Source organism: Jaculus jaculus, chromosome 13 (genome assembly GCF_020740685.1).
Source record: "Jaculus jaculus isolate mJacJac1 chromosome 13, mJacJac1.mat.Y.cur, whole genome shotgun sequence".
Classification (NCBI taxonomy): domain Eukaryota; kingdom Metazoa; phylum Chordata; class Mammalia; order Rodentia; family Dipodidae; genus Jaculus; species Jaculus jaculus.
In genome coordinates this window covers 72,933,172-72,950,371 of record NC_059114.1, presented here as the reverse complement: position 1 = coordinate 72,950,371, position 17,200 = coordinate 72,933,172, and the positions used below count along the sequence as shown (strand labels likewise).

Genomic DNA, 17,200 nt, shown 5'->3' with positions numbered 1-17,200 from the left:
GCAGACTGGCCTGGGCGCAAAGGCATCTGAAGGAAACCTCAGACCACTACGAACATGTGAACCCAAGACGCGGACACAAGGATGTCTTTACTAAGCTGCAAACGCCAGGTCAGATTTTTTTGTTTTATGTTATTTTTATTTTATTAATGTTTTGTTTATTTTTATTTATTTGAGAGAGACAGAGAAAAAGTCAGAGAGAGAGAGAATGGGCATGCCAAGGCTTCCAGCCACTGCAAAAGAACTCCAGACACATGCGCCCCCTTGTGCATCTGGCTAATGTGGGTCCCAGGGAAATCAAGCCTCGAACTGGGGTCCTTAGACTTCACAGGCAAACGTTTAACCGCTAAGCCATCTCTCCAACCCCCAGGTCAGATTTCTATAATGGCATTCACCTTGCAAACAGTAGAGGCCAAAATATTTCAGTATATCAGAAAGTGCCATATACATATGGTGTGCTCAAAGAGCTTTCTTGAGAGCTTTCACAGATGAAAGTGTGTGAGTCTCAGGTAGCCTGGGCTATGTAGTCAAACTCGACCCTGAACTCCTAATTGTGCCACTCCTACCTCCCAAGTACGGGGAAGACAGGCGTGTGCCACCATGCTCAGTTTCTATAGTGCTGGGGATCAAACTCATGACCCCATGCATGCCAGATAAGCATTCTATGAACTGAGCTATAGGTCCAGCCAAGTGTTGACAAACTTAAAAGCACAGTATACACGGAAAACGCCTTTATTTGATAAACAATGTTTTATCTTAATTCATTTAAGATATATTATAGCTATATAAGCATTTTAACAACAAATGTATTTTGTCAAGTAAATCTGAAGGCAGAAAACTTGCCAGAAACTACTACAAGTACACAAAACTTTCCTAAATCAGATGCTCTGATAATCATTTTTCAGAGTGCAATCATCAGTATGTAATCAGTCTTTCGATGTTCCTTGATTAGTCGGACACCTCATTAATGCTCTGCCACACCTCCATAACACAGTGTGTGAAATGCAGCATTCAAATCCCCTTGTGCTGTGAGCTTAGAAGTTAGAGGTTTGCTTTGGGCTTCTTGCTTTCAATGATTTTCTCTGCGCGCAGCTGATGAATCTCTTCTTCACTGAACCCGAATTCTCTAAGTATCTCTTCAGAGTGTTCTCCTGTAAAAGGATCCCTTTTAGCAGACGGGATGGCAGACGTGCCAGACAGGCGAGGCGCTGGGCGGGGGCTCCAACACTGCTCCTCATCAGTGATGAATGAGCCCTGATCTCTGTTGTGACCATGGTGGGGTGCCTCTTCAAAGGTCAGCACCGGGGTCACACATGCATCTGTGCCATCAAAGATCCGACACCACTCTGCCTTGGTCTTCTTTGCAAACACATCTGCAAATTTCTTCTTCATTTCTGGCCAGTCTTTCACACTCATCTGGCTTGGGAGTTCATCAGACTTGAGTCCAAGTCCTGTGGGGGGGGGGGGAGATTGCAATTTCTTAAATTACTATGCTTCAAGAAGAGTGACTAAAATCAAAGTAAATGACTTTTGAGTCTGTGATACCATCCCAAGTAACATGTTCTATAGGGCTTCTGAAATGATTTGAGAGAAAGAAGAAAAAAATCAGTCGCTTCAAGTTGGAGCCAATGGCTGTAGAGGCAGGGGTGGAAGTGCTAACATAATTCAAAACAGGCTTGTTGGGGTTGGAGAGATGACTTAGCAGTTGGGACATTTTCCTGCAAAGCCAGAGGATCCCGGTTCGACTCTTCAGGACCCACGTAAGCCAAATGCACCAGAGGGTGCATGCATCTCGAGTTCGATTGCACTGGCTGGAGGCCCTGGTGCACCCATTCTCTCCCTCTTCTTCCTCCTCTCCCTCATTCTCTCTCAAATAAGTAAATAATATTTTTAAAAAGCAGGCTTGGGCTGGAGAGATGGCTTAGCAGCTAAGGCACTTGCCTATGAAGCCTAAGGACCCAGGTTTGATTCTCCAGGTCCCATGTTAGCCAGATGTACATCGTGGCACATGCATCTGGAGTTTGGTTTGCAGTGGCTAGGGGCCCTGGTGTACCCGTTCTCTCCCTCCCTCCCCCCTCTCTCCCTCCCTCCCCCCTCCCTCTACCTCTCTGCCCTTCTGTATCATAAATTAATTAATTAATTAAATTTAAAAAACAGGCTTGTCACTAACATTTCAGTAAAAGAAGTCTGCTTTGAATGGTCTCCTTTCCAGAAATTGATTTCTTTTTCCTGTGTAGGTTTTCAAAAATGGATGCTATTGCCTTGTTGAACTAAAATAAATGCAGGTAATAGACCCAAACTCCATAGAAAATAACATTTAACATTTAACAATTGCATACATGACTATCTCAATTGTCAAGAAAGAAGCCTCAAGTGCTAGAATGCACCTTTAAAATACTCATTTCTCATTTTCAGTTAAATAAGAACTTGAAGGGATTTGAACCAGGAACAAAGGCACAAAGACTAGCCAAGAGTTCTGACTTCACATTGGTATGAAAGTGTATCCACACAGCTATTGTCTTTCATTGTTGGTATTCAATAAATTACATGGAATAGTCATCAGCTTTTTATAAAACAGGCTTTGTGTTAGATGACTCTCCCCGATTGCAGTCTAATAGAAATGCTCAGAGCACACTCCTTTATGTTGCTCTGTACACTAGAGATATTATTACATGTACTCTCAATGTTCTCAACTTGATGATGGATTTACCTGGATGGCTGTAACACCATCATAAGTCCAGGAGCATTTGCATACATGAAGGACCGCTTTACTGGGATTTGGTATAAACATCACTTTTCGTCTTTCATATAAGGTTTCCTACATGTGACTATTTAAGAGTATAATAATAATTAAAGGCTCCTTGCCCCAGGAATATTTTTTGTAAAGTTTAGTTAGACCAATCAACAAGCTAATTTGACTTTTAGCATCCTGTTGTTCTCTGCTGGGCTGAAGAGCAGTGGCTAATGTAAGTGCTTCAGAAAACCCCAAAGGTCCTTATAGAACTATGAAAACCATGGCTCTTCCTAGGGCTTGGGAGGATACTGGCAATACAAAGAACTCATGCAGGGGCTGGAGGGATGGCTTAGCAGTTAAGGTGTTTGCCTGCAAAGCCAAAGGACTCAGGTTCAATTCCCCAGGGCCCACGTAAGCCAGATGCACAAGGTGGTGCATGTGTCTGGAGTTCGTTTGTTGTAGTAGGTAAAAGCCCTGGAATGCTCATTCTCTCCCTCTCCCTCCCTCCCTCCCTCCCTCCCTCCCTCCCTCCCTCCCTCCCTCTCTCTCTCTCTCTCTCTCGCTCCCTTTCTCCCTTTCTCTCTCTCTCTCTGCCTCTTTCTCGCAAAAAAATAATAATAATCTGTAAAAAAGAGAAAGACCTCATACAGTTCTGAACAACCATGACTAGCCACCTGTGCAGATTTAAGTAGCTTTTTTTTCTGTGTAGTTACTTGTCCCATTCAATACCAAGACAGACTGCAGCCCCAGCTTTAGGTATCACTACAATCTGGGGGAGCCTTTGTGTATTGTTTGCTTCTTTTTTCTTGATTGCTCCAAATTCTGTGATTAAAAAAGCTTATAAAATGAGCAAGTAGGAGCTGGAGAGATGGCTTAGCAGTTAAGGTGTTTGCCTAAGAAGCCAAAGGACCCAGGTTCGATTCCCCAGGACCCATGTAAGCCAGATGCACAGGAGGCACATGCATCTAGAGTTTGTTTGCAGTGGCTATAGGCCCTGGTGCACCCATTCTCTCTCTGTCTGTCTGTCTCTCTTCTCTTCTCTCTCTCTCTTCTTCTTCTTTCTCTTTCTCTCTCTCTCTGCTTGCAAATAAATAAATAAAAATAAATAAATAATTATTTTTTAAAATACTGTGAAAGGAAGAAAGGACTGAGGCCTTTACACAGGCACTGGCAATTATGTAAAATCAGGTGCTGCCTGTCAGTTGAGGTTTCAGATGAACTTTGAGGACAGAAGAGTTTCAGGGCACCTCAAAAGGCTAGGGGAGCCAAGGGGAAGGTAGCTACACCATCAAGAGGGTTACAGAGGTTAGGCTCAGATGAGACAACCCACAAGGCGGGAGGCAGGAGTGGGGGTCTGGAGAACACAAAGACTAAAATAGCCTTGTTTCGCTTCCTGTACCGACAGTGGCTCGTTCCCCGAGGGGCAGCGCCCACATCTGAAAGGTCTTCCAGATGCAGATGTTGTCAAGAGCAGGAAGACAGATCCGAGAGGGGGCTAGACCCTGCACTGGCAAAGTCAGGCCCTGCCGCGTCTGCTCCCACATCAAAGCGACATGAACACTCACAACGGCCGTCGGAACCACCTCTTCCCTAACTCTGGAAGTGGACTCCAAGTCTGCCACGACCCAAGGACTTCAAGGCAGCTGAGTTTCCGTAAGAGCAAGGTACTTGGTGGTCCAACTCCTAAGGTCATTCCTGTCCCCCCAGCTCTGGGCAGTCTTGAGAACCAGCAGGGTAAAGCCACCACAGGAATCAAGTGAAATGGCAGCTCCCAAAACCCCGTCCCCAGAGAACTGGTCTATTTAGCCCAGCTGACAACTTCATGAAAAGGTCAAAGCCGGGTCACTGGGCTTTGCAGGCAAGTGCCTTAACCATTGAGCTATTTCTCCAGCCTTGAAAATACTTTTAACAAATTTTACTAAAAGCCAACTTCACACAAAAAACTCTCGCAATCCAGTCTGCCAAGGCCATTTTAGAAAACAAGCCAAGTGGTCACTGTTGAGCATCACAAGTGTCAGAGATAATGTCACCTGCTGGGATTAAGAAGACCATAAATCTTCAAGAGAAAAACTGGAATGGCATATCCAAAGAAGACTAGAGAAAAGAAAAAAAACTAACATACTAAAGAGAATGTAAAAAGACTTAGAAAGACAGACAGAAAAGCTACGAACACATGACAGAGTACCCACAGGCTGAGGAAGGCCTGAACTGCTCACCGCGGGCTGACCTTGAGGCTCCACACAAGGGAAAAGGCGCACATACCATTAGAGAAAAGGATGGAAGTGTTACTGGATTAAGACATTTAAGGCTATCTGTACAATCATTAAATACTAAGTTCAATGGGCAGATTTCGGAGGCTACACATGCCAAGAAGTACAGACTTAGTGGAGGAAAATCATTTCAGAAACAAACAGCAAAACATCATCAGGTCTTGGATGAGGCACTGAGGGAGAGAAGGGATGACCAGATTTCCAGAGTTATTGCCTTCACTGTGCAAAACGCCCAACTCCAACAAGTGTGAGGCATGCAAACCAGCAGGGGAGTATGCCTCACGCACAGAGAAAACAGCAAGATAAATATCCAAGCCAGGCGTGGTGACGCACGCGTTTAATCCCAGCACTTGGGAGGCAGAGGATCACCATGAGTTCCAGGCCACTCTGAGACTACATAGTGAATTCCAGATCATCCTGAGCTAGAGAGAGACCCTACCTCGAAAAACCAAAAATAAAAAGGTAAACATCCATAGTGTATGAAATGTAATCAAAGTGAAAAAGAGATAGTTACAGTTTTTAAACCCTGACTTATTTTATATTCTAGAGTGGTAAAATGACCTGTTAACAGATAGGGAAATGTCCCTTAATATACTGATGGCTACAGTTATATTAATTGTAAAGCTGGATCTACAAGACATCATGAAATTCTAAAGGTCCCAACAGAGAAGCTAAAAAGCACAGCAAAGGGGGATGTGGGAAGTTACAGACGGTTACTCACCGTCGAGGAGCAGCTGATAGAACTGGGACTCAATGGCTCCAACGGCCATGAACTCCGCATCTGCCGTCCGGTACGTCGTATAGAACGGCGCCCCTCCATCCAACAGGTTCTGTCCTCGAGGCTGATCCCACAGTCCCTCTCCTTGAGTTTTCCACAGGAAAGAACTTAAATATGCTGCTCCTTCCACCTTTGAGGAAGCAGAGCCCATGATGAACCCAGAGCGCAAAACCGGGATGAATATCTGCCTGTCAAATTGCTTATGTTCGAGTACACAAAAATGATATTTGGCTAAACATCTGCTTTGGTATTTATGCAAATTAAGAAAGATTTCCAGTAGAATAAAATTGGCTGTGTTGTTCAGTTCAGGAAATACTGTAAGACTTGCAAAGAGCTGCTAATGTTCTTTCTTGGAAATGACACTGACAAAATGTTGATGATTTCTGAAGTTGAATAAAGGTACAAAGGAGTCCTTCTACTTTTATGCATGTTAAGAACTGCTGGGACAGAAAGTTAAAACAAAGCACAGGGATTGTAAAAGTCCACACATAATTGCAATACCTATGAACAACATAGGAACATGAAATGATCACATTTTAAAGGTAACTCGCTCCAACCCCTTATCTTTAATGATCACCAGTAAGTCACAAAATAATTATAACCATGTGGGTGGCAGGCTTATGGGTTTTCTAAGTTTAGGCACATTCGTTTGGGAATGCCACACTACCACTGAGTCCCCAAGTAACAAGAGTGGACTCATGTGCACGGGAGTCAATACCACAAACTCAAAGTTGAAGGTCAAAGGCACTGACTGGGCTGTCCAATGTAGAAAACTTCCCATTCCTGAAAGTTGTATAGTTCTAAGGACTCCAGTGATCTAATGGAAGAGGCCACCGTACCATAGAGTCCCTTTCCAAGAGTGAGCACGTAGCAATGTCTCCCATAGCCTTGTGTGTTTGTGATTAAGTCCCATGGATAATCCCCAGCTGAAGCCTTTGGGAAGAGGAGCCCTGTGGGAGACAGTGTGTCACTGCAGGCTGGGCCGTGGGATTTAGTAGTCCAGCCCACCCTTGCCAATGCCAAGAAGCTCACCCTTGCTGCATCTGCCCTACTGGTAAATGACATTGTGAGACACCTTCCTTCTCCTGCCATGGCGAAACTCCCCCTTGAAACTGTAAGCCAGTATAAACCCTCTCCTTTCATAAGCTGCTTCCAGTCAGATGTTTTGTTCTGGAAATAAAAGAATAACTGCTATACTTATTTCCACACATGTATAAACATGCATCATATACATACATACATGCATGCATATATATATATGTATATGTATGTGTGTGTGTGTGTATATATATACACATAAAATGCACACTGTTTAAATTTAACCTTTATGCTTTATAGTGTACATTTATATAATGACATATGCCCCATATAAAATTCTTCCAAATCAGAGATTGAACTTATTCACACTCACTTCTAAACTTTAAAGCTGTTCTCTCCAATTCTGCATTAGTTTTACCTTGCTATTGAACCACTATCAAAAAAATTATTGTTCAATAGGGATCTACATCTGGGCTTGCTCATGCAAAATACAACAAGTCAGCACATACTATAAGCAAGGGCTTGCTTTCTACTCAGGCTTCATCCTTGGCACGAACAGTCAACAAAGGAACCCAAAGTGGACCCACAGGAGATCAGGACACTCCACAGTGAAATGTACAGTTTGCATGGAGAAATATTCTGAACACCAATGACCTGACTTTCTTATTCTGCCAAAGAATGTGAACAGTTTCAAGACTGTGTGCTGAGCCCATCTCGAGTGTGAACAGTTTCAGGACTGTGTACTGAGGCCATCTCGTGTGAACAGTTTCAAGACTGTGTGCTGAGCCCATCTCGAGTGTGAGCAGTTTCAGGACTATGTGCTGAGCCCATCTCGAATGTGAGCAGTTTCAGGACTGTGTGCTGAGCCCATCTTGAGTGTGAGCAGTTTCAGGACTGTGTATTGAGCCCATCTCGAGTGTGAACAGTTTCAGGCCTGTGTGCTGAGCCCATCTCGAGTGTGAACAGTTTTAGGCCTGTGTGCTGAGCCCATCTCGAGTGTGAACAGTTTCAGGACTGTGTGCTGAGCCCATCTCAAGTGTGAACAGTTTCAGAACTGTGTGCTGAGCCCATCTCGAGTGTGAGCAGTTTCAGTACTGTGTGCTGAGCCCATCTCGAGTGTGAATAGTTTCAGGACTGTGCTGAGCCCATTTCGAGTGTGAATAGTTTCAGGACTGTGTGCTGAGCAAGCCTTGAAACAAAGTGCTTGTGCTGTGTTTTGTGGCCAGTGGAATGCACTGAGCATGGCAGGAGGTTGTGGGAACAGACGAAAAGCAGGAAACATCCTGACCTCATCTTGGGGCTTAGCAGGGGCTACGCCAGCATGTTTCCCTCACCCATTCACTGTGCACACAGCCTGGCTTTCCCAGCAACTTCTTACGCCCTTTCTGTCATGTCATTGGGTGGCTCACAATTCCCAGAACCCCAGGTCATGAGCACTCACAACCTACAGTGGAGAAAATATAACAAAACATACTCTCCACTCCACAGTTACCTTAACTCCATGGTTTCTAAGGAAACAGCACTGTGAAAAGACAGGGTCCATCTCATTTCAGACTAGCCTGGGCCAAGGATTCTGTTGCAAAAAGGACACAAAGCTAGTGGTCTATAAGAAGGAGGCATCTACCTCCCCCAGTCAGCTTCTGCAAGGGCTCACAGTGATAAGAAGTGAGGAACGTGACTTACTGATCCTGTTCGTATGAGTGATGATCTCCTAAGGAAAGCACGAACCCTGAAGAAAGTTTATGCTTTCACATACACTTAAACATTTTTATCTTCTAATCACTGAGTAAAGCTAATTAGGTAACTTCAGATGAAAACAGAAATCTGGGCTGGAAAGTTGGCTCAGTGGTTAAAGCACTTGACTGTGAAGCCAAAGGACCCAGATTTGATTCCCCAGGACCCACATAAGCCAGATGCACAAGGTGGCACATGTGTCTGGAGCTTGTTTACAGTGGCTAGAGGCCCTGGCATACCCATATTCATTCTCTCTCTCTTTGCCTCTTTCTCTAATAAATAAAATAAAATATAAAAAACCAGAAATCCTAGTTTATTCATATTTGACAATAAATAACCACATGTATTTATTAATTATAATTTCTAGGCTAGAGAGATGGCTTAGGGGTTAAGGCACTTGCCTGCAAAGCCTAACAACCCAAGTTCAATTCCGCAATACACACATAAAACCGGATGCACAAAGTGGTGCATGCATCTGGAGTTCATTTATTCTCTCTCTCTCCTTGAAAATAAATAATAAAAATATTTTTAAAGTTTTAGATGGCTGACTCCGTGGAAGGAGCACATCAGCCAGGGCCCAGATGAAACCACAGCAGAATTGGCGAAATGAGCAAGAGTGCTGCTCTTCCACAGTGAGCCTGATAACCGGCACCAGGGTGGAGGAGACAGACACTGAGCATACTCAGAATGTACCAGAGCAGAAATCCAGAAGTTGCTAAGAGCACACCACTAAAGTAGACTTAAACCCACCCACCACGGCTCAGAGAAGTTGTAGAAGAGGGGGTGGAAAGATTGTAAGAGCCACAGGATGGAAGAGAATATACAGAGGCATTGCCTCCCCCACAATGACTGGCTGCTGCATTCCCAACCCATAACCAGCATGGCATGGTCAGTACCAGCAACCCCACTGAGGAGGGTCTTCAGTGGAATGGATGCAGGGAGGAGGGAAATGATGGTAGTAACATATGGTGTGTCCACACAAAGTGTCTACTCAAAAATACATAAATAAAAAAATAAATATTTCTTAAACCCCCAGCACCTCATTTGTTGTCAGTTGATTTCTTTTTTTTTTCAATATATTTTATTTATTTATTTGAGAGAGAGAGGAGAGAGAAAGAAGCAGAGAGAGAGAGAGAGAGAGAGAGAGAGAGAGGGAGAATGGGCATGCCAGGAACTCCAGCCACTGCAAACGAACTCCAGACGCATGCGCCCCCTTGTGCATCTGACCTATGTGGGTCCTGGAGACTCAAACCGGGATCCTTTGGCTTTGCAGGCAAACGCCTTAACCGCTAAGCCATCCCTCCAGCCCCTCAGTTGGTTTCCTTAGGATGGCACAGGCTGTCCCCAGAGAGGGCAGCAGAAGGGAGCAATTGAAAGCCCTGATTTATAGGGTCCAATTGCCTGGGGTGGAATTTCTGACTCTTTCTAGACACCTGCTTCAGAAGGAGGCACATAACCTCTGGAGCCTTCAACTCTTCAATAGCAAACAGCAGTGGCCACCTCTCCCGGAAAGCTGTTTGCCCAGTGCAGGAGAGGCACAGGGAGGCACGGTGCCCACACTTCGTGGTACAGTGGATGCTTCTCTTGCTGTCGGCTCATGCTGAGGCTGTGCCATGTCTGGGCCAGGAGCTGGGATTAAAAATTAAATCCTACATCCACCTCCCAAGATGTCCTTCAAAGTGGGACACAAGGGACTGTGTGAGCAGGCGGAAGAGCCATGGATCCAGAGAACTGACACCATGCTCCAGTAACCGTAGGTGAGGGCCTCCTGCCGCACGTGAGCACGTAGCCGTGCAAGGACACATACATGTACATACACCACACTGCACAACACACAAGCAAAAAGTCAAGAGATTTGAGGCCACAGATGGTTCCATGTCGTGTACACAGGGCGAAGCTATTTTAAAGTCAAGAACATCCTTGGTTACTAGGATTTGAACGCTAAATTACACTTATTTCTTCTCATCTTGTTCAGAAAAAATGGAGGCACCCATATGTCATAACTGGGAAAGAGTGGCAGGGCCATCATCTGAGGAACACTCACCATGTTTGCATCAACGACCTGACCTTTGCCCGAATGTGTGCGGGCGAAGAGAGCCAGCACAATGCCCAGCGCGCACATGAGACCGCCGCCGCCAAAGTCAGCCAGGAGGTTCAGCGGAGGATACGGGTTCTCACCACTTGGGCCCATCTTTGACAGGACACCTACGACAGTAAACACAAAGTTAATGTCTCTTTATTTTATTTTTTTAAGTTTCTTTTCTTTAATTTATTTATTTGAGAGAGAAAGAGGCAGAGAGAGAATGGGTGCGCCAGGGTCTCCAGCCACTGCAAACAAACTCCAGACGCATTTGCCACCTTGTACATCTGGTTTACATGGGTCCTGGGGAACTGAACTTGGGTCCTTTGGCTTTGCAGGCAAGTGCCTTAACTGCTAAGCCACTTCTCTAGCCCTGATGTCTCTTTTAAATAAATACACAAACAAGGGCTGGAGAGATGGCCCAGTGGTTAAAGGCACTTGCTTGCAAAACCTGCCTGTCTGGGCTCAATTCCCAAACCACTCACATAAAACCAGGTAGACATATACTTGCAGTGGCAAGAAACCATCATGCACATGCACACACACACACACACACACACACACACACACACACACGAAAATAAAAATGTTTTTACATGCACAAATATCTTAAATAAATAAACAATCTCTCTAGTCACTAACCTTAATAAAAACTAGTACACAATGTTTTTCAAAATCTAAACCCAAGCTGGACATGAATCCCAGCACTCACTTGGGAGGTAGAGGTAGAAGAATCACCAGCCTGGGCTACAGTGTGCATTCCAGGTGAAACTAGACTAGAATAAAACCATACCTTAAAAAAGGGAGGGGCCGGGCATGGTGGCAGATGCCTTTAATCCCAGCACCCAGGAGGCAGAGGTAGGAGGATCCTTGTGAGTTCAAGGCCACCCTGAGACTACATAGCGAATTCCAGGTCAGCCTGAGCTAGAGGGAAACCCTAGCTCAAAAAAAAAAAAAAAAAAAAAGGAGGGACTGGAAAGATGGCGCAGCAGTTAAGACACTTGCCTGAAGCCTAAGGACCCATGTTCAACTCTCCAGATCCCATGTAAGCCAGATGCACAAAGGTGAGGCACATGCAAGGTTTCACATGCCCACTAGGTGGCACAAGCATCTGGAGTTCTACTTCAGTGGCTGAAGCCCTGGTGTCAATCCTCCCCCCCCCCCTCTCTCTCTCTCTCTCTCTCTCTCTCTCTCTCTCTCTCTCTCTCTCTCAAAACAAACAAACAAACAAATAAAAAAAGAAAAACCTGAACCCATGCAGCCTTCTTACAAACAACTATCCTTCAATACAGGTTCCATGTTTTGTGGCACACACCTGTAATCCCAGCACTCAAAAGACTGAAGGCTGGAGGGATGGCTTAGTGGTCAAGGCATTTGCCTGCAAAGCCAATGGACCCTGGTTCAACATCCCAGGACCCACGTAAGCTAGCTGCACAAGGGGACACATGCATCTGGCGTTCATTTGTAGTGGCTGGAGGCCCTAGCGCACCCATTCTCTCTCTCCCTCACTCTGCCTCTTTCTCTCTCAAATAAATAAAGTAAAAAAATTAAAAAAAAAAAATATATATATACATATACATATATATACATATACATACATACACACGCCCACACACACACATACATACATACATACATATATTTGGTTTTTCAAGGTAGGTTCTCACTCTGGCTCAGGCTGACCTGGAATTCACTACATAGTCTCAGGGTGGCCTTGAAATCTCGGCGATCCTCCTACCTCTGCCTCCCAAGTGCTGGGATTAAAGGCGTGCACGACCACACCCTGGCAAAATAAAATATTTTTTAAAAGACTGAGGCAGGAGGACCTCAAACTCCAGGTGAGCTTGAGCTATATAATGAAACCCAGTCTGCACAAATAAAAATAACAAAATTAAAACCCTTATTATAACTGACATGTTCAAAATTTTGTTAAATTTTCACTAAGTTATGGGAAAAATAATTACTGTCAATTTATTTGTGACTCTTAAACAGTATAATGTAGCTCCATTTTTTTTTAAATTTTTTATTTATTTATTTGAGAGCGACAGACAGAGAGAGAAAGTCAGATAGAGGGAGAGAGAGAGAATGGGCGCGCCAGGGCTTCCAGCCTCTGCAAACGAACTCCAGATGCGTGCGCCCCCTTGTGCATCTGGCTAACGTGGGATCTGGGGAACGGAGCCTCGAACCGGGGTCCTTAGGCTTCTCAGGCAAGCGCTTAACCGCTAAGCCATCTCTCCAGCCCTGTAGCTCCATTTTTTATTGAAAACAAATGCAGTGCTATTTTACTTGAGTTTATCTGAGTAAATGAAGATTATTTCCACATGTGAAGAATTTTGTCTGTAATGACTCTTTTCATGGCATAATGTCACATTTGCTGGTTCTATGGATAAGAACAAGGATGTCTTTTCAGATTACTGTTGATTGCACTGTATCATCCTTTAAGATGAACTTCCCTGGTGAGGTGACAGATCTCCTTCATTTTCTAGGTTAACTTCCACAAATGAATTGATATGCAATATGACTCACACCACATTAGTAACAGGTTCAGTGAATATTTCTCTTTTTAGGTGAACAAACTTGTCTTGCCGGGTGCACACGCCTTTAATCCCGGCACTCAGGAGGCAGAGGTAGGAGGATCGCCATGTTGGTTCAAGGCCACCCTGAGAATACATAGTGAATTTCAGGTCAGCCTGGGCTAGAGTGAGACACTACCTCATAAAATAAAATAAAATTAAATTAAATTAAAAAAAAAAAACCTTGTCTTGAAAAAGAGCAGCTATGTTCTCTTGCAAGAGTCTGTTTAGAAATCCCTTAAAGCAGAAGAGGAGACTCCTAAGGGTCACAGGTCCTCTGGCTCTTTCCCGAAGTTATACAAGAGGCAAATACTTGACTGGGTGGGACTCACTGGTAGTTTAGCTCGGAGTAAATTGACCAGACAACACCTCAAGGGTTCTAGCTGTCTTTGAGCCACTTTGTGTTCCTGTCACTAACAAAATAACCTTATGATTCAACAATTTAGATTGGATGGGGTGCTTCTGATATATCTATCAGTGCCTTTCTGTCCGGAGTGATAAACACAACGTATTTCTTCATAGTACATGAAAAAGAAACAAACTCATACAACACCTAGTTTCAGCTTTCTACCACTATAATAACTATTTTTTATGTATTAGAGATTTTAATACTGATATAATACAAATAATTTTATCCTCACTGGATTTGCAATGTCTTTATGGAAGTTACTTTCAACAAGTAGAAAGGTCAGAGTAAATTTCCATTATTCAAATTTCTCTTCTTCCTTTATATCCAAATGACCTTAGCAAGTGTATTTTACTTTCAACTTTTTATGCAAATTAATCAGTAATTGACTTTTTCATCTTAGGCTGACATACATTTTCTGCTAGGAAGGAAAGAGAAGAGGGGAAAGGAGGGGGAGGAGAAAAAGAGAGAAAAAAGAAAAGGGATGAAATAATAAATTGATTTGAAAAGCAAAGTTTATATTTACTTTTTCTTTGGTCTTTAAATGTGTACTCACAGAAAATCTGAGATTTCTTTTAGTCAATAATTCATAGTTCTTAGAAATACATAATCAGGCCATAAATGGGTTCTCACAGTCAAAAATTCTCATTAAGTGATAGCGGGACCTGAACATCTCAAGCATTTTTTATATTCTGAGATGAAGACTTAGGAAATGATCTTAGTTACGGACCCTCAGAATCTAGCTAAGTCAAAGTTCCCAAGGTGCAGAGTGACCTACCCCACCCCCACCAGCTTTCTCACCTCCTTGGGGGGAGGGGAAGGGAGGCTTCTCTGAAAGCTGACTTCACAGCTGTAAATGAGTGTTCCCAGTGAGATTATTAGACCCCTCAAATGTGTTAAGATGGAGAGAAAAACTCAAGAATGCCCATTGTAAGAATCCAAACCAATCTGTCAATTCCTTTTAATCAATGTAACTGCAATCCTGATTGGGAACAAATCTGAGGTGAACAACAATTTTTTTTTTTTCCACATACCTGACAAAGCCAAATAGTTGATGTCATGGCCAGCCACATGGGAGAATCTTCCTGAATGACCAAATCCACTGAGCCTGGCATAGATGAGCTTCGGATTCTCCTGCAGGAGAGTTTCTGGCCCAAGCTGGAGTTTCTCCATCACACCTTAAGAGAGAGAATCATTTTTCAAGAGAGCGTAATGGAGAATCACTTGTCTGTGATGAACATGAGACAGCACTTTTTTTTTTTTTTTTTTGGTTGTTTTTGTTTTTCGAGGTAGGGTCACTCTAGCCCAGGCTGACTTGGAATTCACTCTGTAGTCTCAGGGTGGCCTTGAACTCATGGTGATCCTCCTACCTCGGCCTCCCAAGTGCTGGGATTAAAGGCGTGCACCACCACAACCAGCTGAGACAGCACTCTTGCGAGTAATACCACTAACAATATTTGTTGTGGGTGTGCCAGCTAAAATGGAGTCACTTGGAGACATTGAGCAAATTACCTCTCCATGTTGACCCATCCTCATCTTCAATTGGGGGCTTATTACATTATTATGTAATTCCAAATATTGTCACCGTTTTCAAATATGACTAAATAAGTTACAGTTAAATATGTCTGCTATCCCACTCACATTCTATTCACCAAATTTACAGACTTCTCGTTACCTTCCAGACAATGCTTTGGACTTGTAATTGATTACTCCAAAACTGAGAACGGACGGAACCCAAACAAGAGTTTTTTAAAAAGATCATGGGAGCTGGAGAGATGGCTTAGCAGTTAAAACTCTTGCCTACACAGTCAAAGAACCCAGGTTCAATTCCCCAGGAGCCACCTAAGCCAGACATACATGTGTCTGGGGTTCCTCTGTGGCCTGGAGCGCGCACGCTTTTTCTCTATCTGCCTCTTTCTCTCTCCTCCACTCTCTCAAATAAATAAATAAAAATTTTAAAAAGGATCATGGGTCTGGAGAGATGGCTCAGCTGTTAAAGGTGTTTGCTTGCAAAACCTGACAGACTGAGTTATATTCCCCAGTACCCAACCTAAACCAGATGCACCAAGCTGTGCACAAGTCTAGAGTTTATCTTCAGTGGCAACAGGTGTAGCCAAGTAAAGGAATCCCCAGTTCTTGGTTAAAGAGGAGGAATAGCTAATCAGATAAAAACCACATTAGGTGGATATTGACTCCATTTGTTGACAACACTCAAGGAAATGCCATTTTAAAAGGAAAGGGCAAAGGCTTGATTTGGGATTTGTGGCGCTTGCAGGGCCTGTGGGACAGCCAGGTGAAGGCCTACACTCTAGAAGAGCCAGATAGTTACAGATTTGGACAGCATTAAATCTATAAAACCAAAGATAATGGGTTTTTGTTGTTATTATTGTTGTTTCTTTTTTTGTTTATTTTTCTTTCAGAGCCCAAAGTAAAGTTAGAGCTTGGGAACACCAGCATTTAAGGAACTCTGGTGTGAGGATAGCTTTGGAGGGTACAAGACTTCCCAATTGGTAAATGGAATCATTAGATTTTGAGAGTTCAAGACAACCAAGAAATCACGGGAGGCAAATGCAGACACGTCCGTTGCACGCACGCGCGCACACACCCCCTCCCCACACACACAGAGCCAGCGGCGGGCTCGGGGCGGCCCCGTCGGCGGCAGCAGGCGCGGCCGGCCGCAGGTTCGGAGCCCGGCTCACCGGCGCGGAAGGGCTCCAGCAGCACGTCGGCGCGCGCGCACAGACGCCGCAGCACCGCGGCCCCCCGCGGCCGCTTCAGGTCCAGCACGAGCGAGCGCTTGCCCCGGGACAGGTGGCTGACGTCGCCGGGGGCGCCCGGGCGGTCCACGCGCACCACCTGAGCGCCAAAGTCCGCCAGGACCATGCCGCAGAACGGCCCCGGGGCCAGGCCGGCCAGCTCCAGCACCCTGACGCCGCGCAGAGCCATCGCGCCCCTCGGGCGCCCAACTGAGCAACTCCGGGACCTGACCAGGGCCTGGGCCGAGACTGGACACCGCCAGCCAGGAGCCGAGTGCACCCAAGAGCCAGCTAGGCGCCCCTTGGAACCCTCTCGGCACCCTGATCTAGCCCCGCCTACAAGCGTGGCCCGCCCATCCGGCGTCCCGCCTTATGCACCTCTGGCTCCACCCACCCGGCGTCCCGCTCCGCCCACCCCTAGCTCCGCCCACCCAGCGTCCCGCCCTACGCACCCCCTAGCCCCGCCCACCCAGCGTCCCGCCCTACGCACCCCCTAGCCCCGCCCACCCAGCGTCCCGCCCCACGCACCCCCTAGCCCCCCCCACCCAGCGTCCCGCCCTACGCACCCCCTAGCTCCGCCCACCCAACGTCACGCCCTACGCACCCCCTAGCTCCGCCCACCCAACGTCACGCCCTACGCACCCCCTAGCTCCGCCCACCCAACGTCACGCCCTACGCACCCCCTAGCTCCGCCCACCCAACCTCGCTCCCTGTGCACTTTCCTCCGGCCCCGCCCTGCCTATCCAGCTCCTGGTCCGTAGCATCTCAGGCCCCGCCCCCTCCTCCCCCCGCCCTCCCCTCCTTCTGGCGCGCAGGGCTGGTGAGTCTGCGCAC

At 45.5% G+C, this 17,200-nt stretch overlaps 1 protein-coding gene across 1 annotated transcript; it reads right to left on the bottom strand.

Moving 5' to 3' along the window:
* Positions 1-713: 713 nt before the first annotated feature.
* On the bottom strand, positions 714-16,665 carry Amacr (alpha-methylacyl-CoA racemase). Its single transcript, XM_004652517.2, has 5 exons — positions 16,310-16,665; positions 14,645-14,788; positions 10,596-10,756; positions 5,723-5,909; positions 714-1,448 (listed from the first exon to the last, which is right to left on the bottom strand). The coding sequence occupies exons 1-5, from the start codon at positions 16,554-16,556 to the stop codon at positions 1,039-1,041; spliced, it is 1,149 nt and encodes a 382-aa protein (XP_004652574.1). The 5' UTR covers positions 16,557-16,665; the 3' UTR covers positions 714-1,038.
* Between the last annotated feature and the right edge of the window lie 535 nt (positions 16,666-17,200).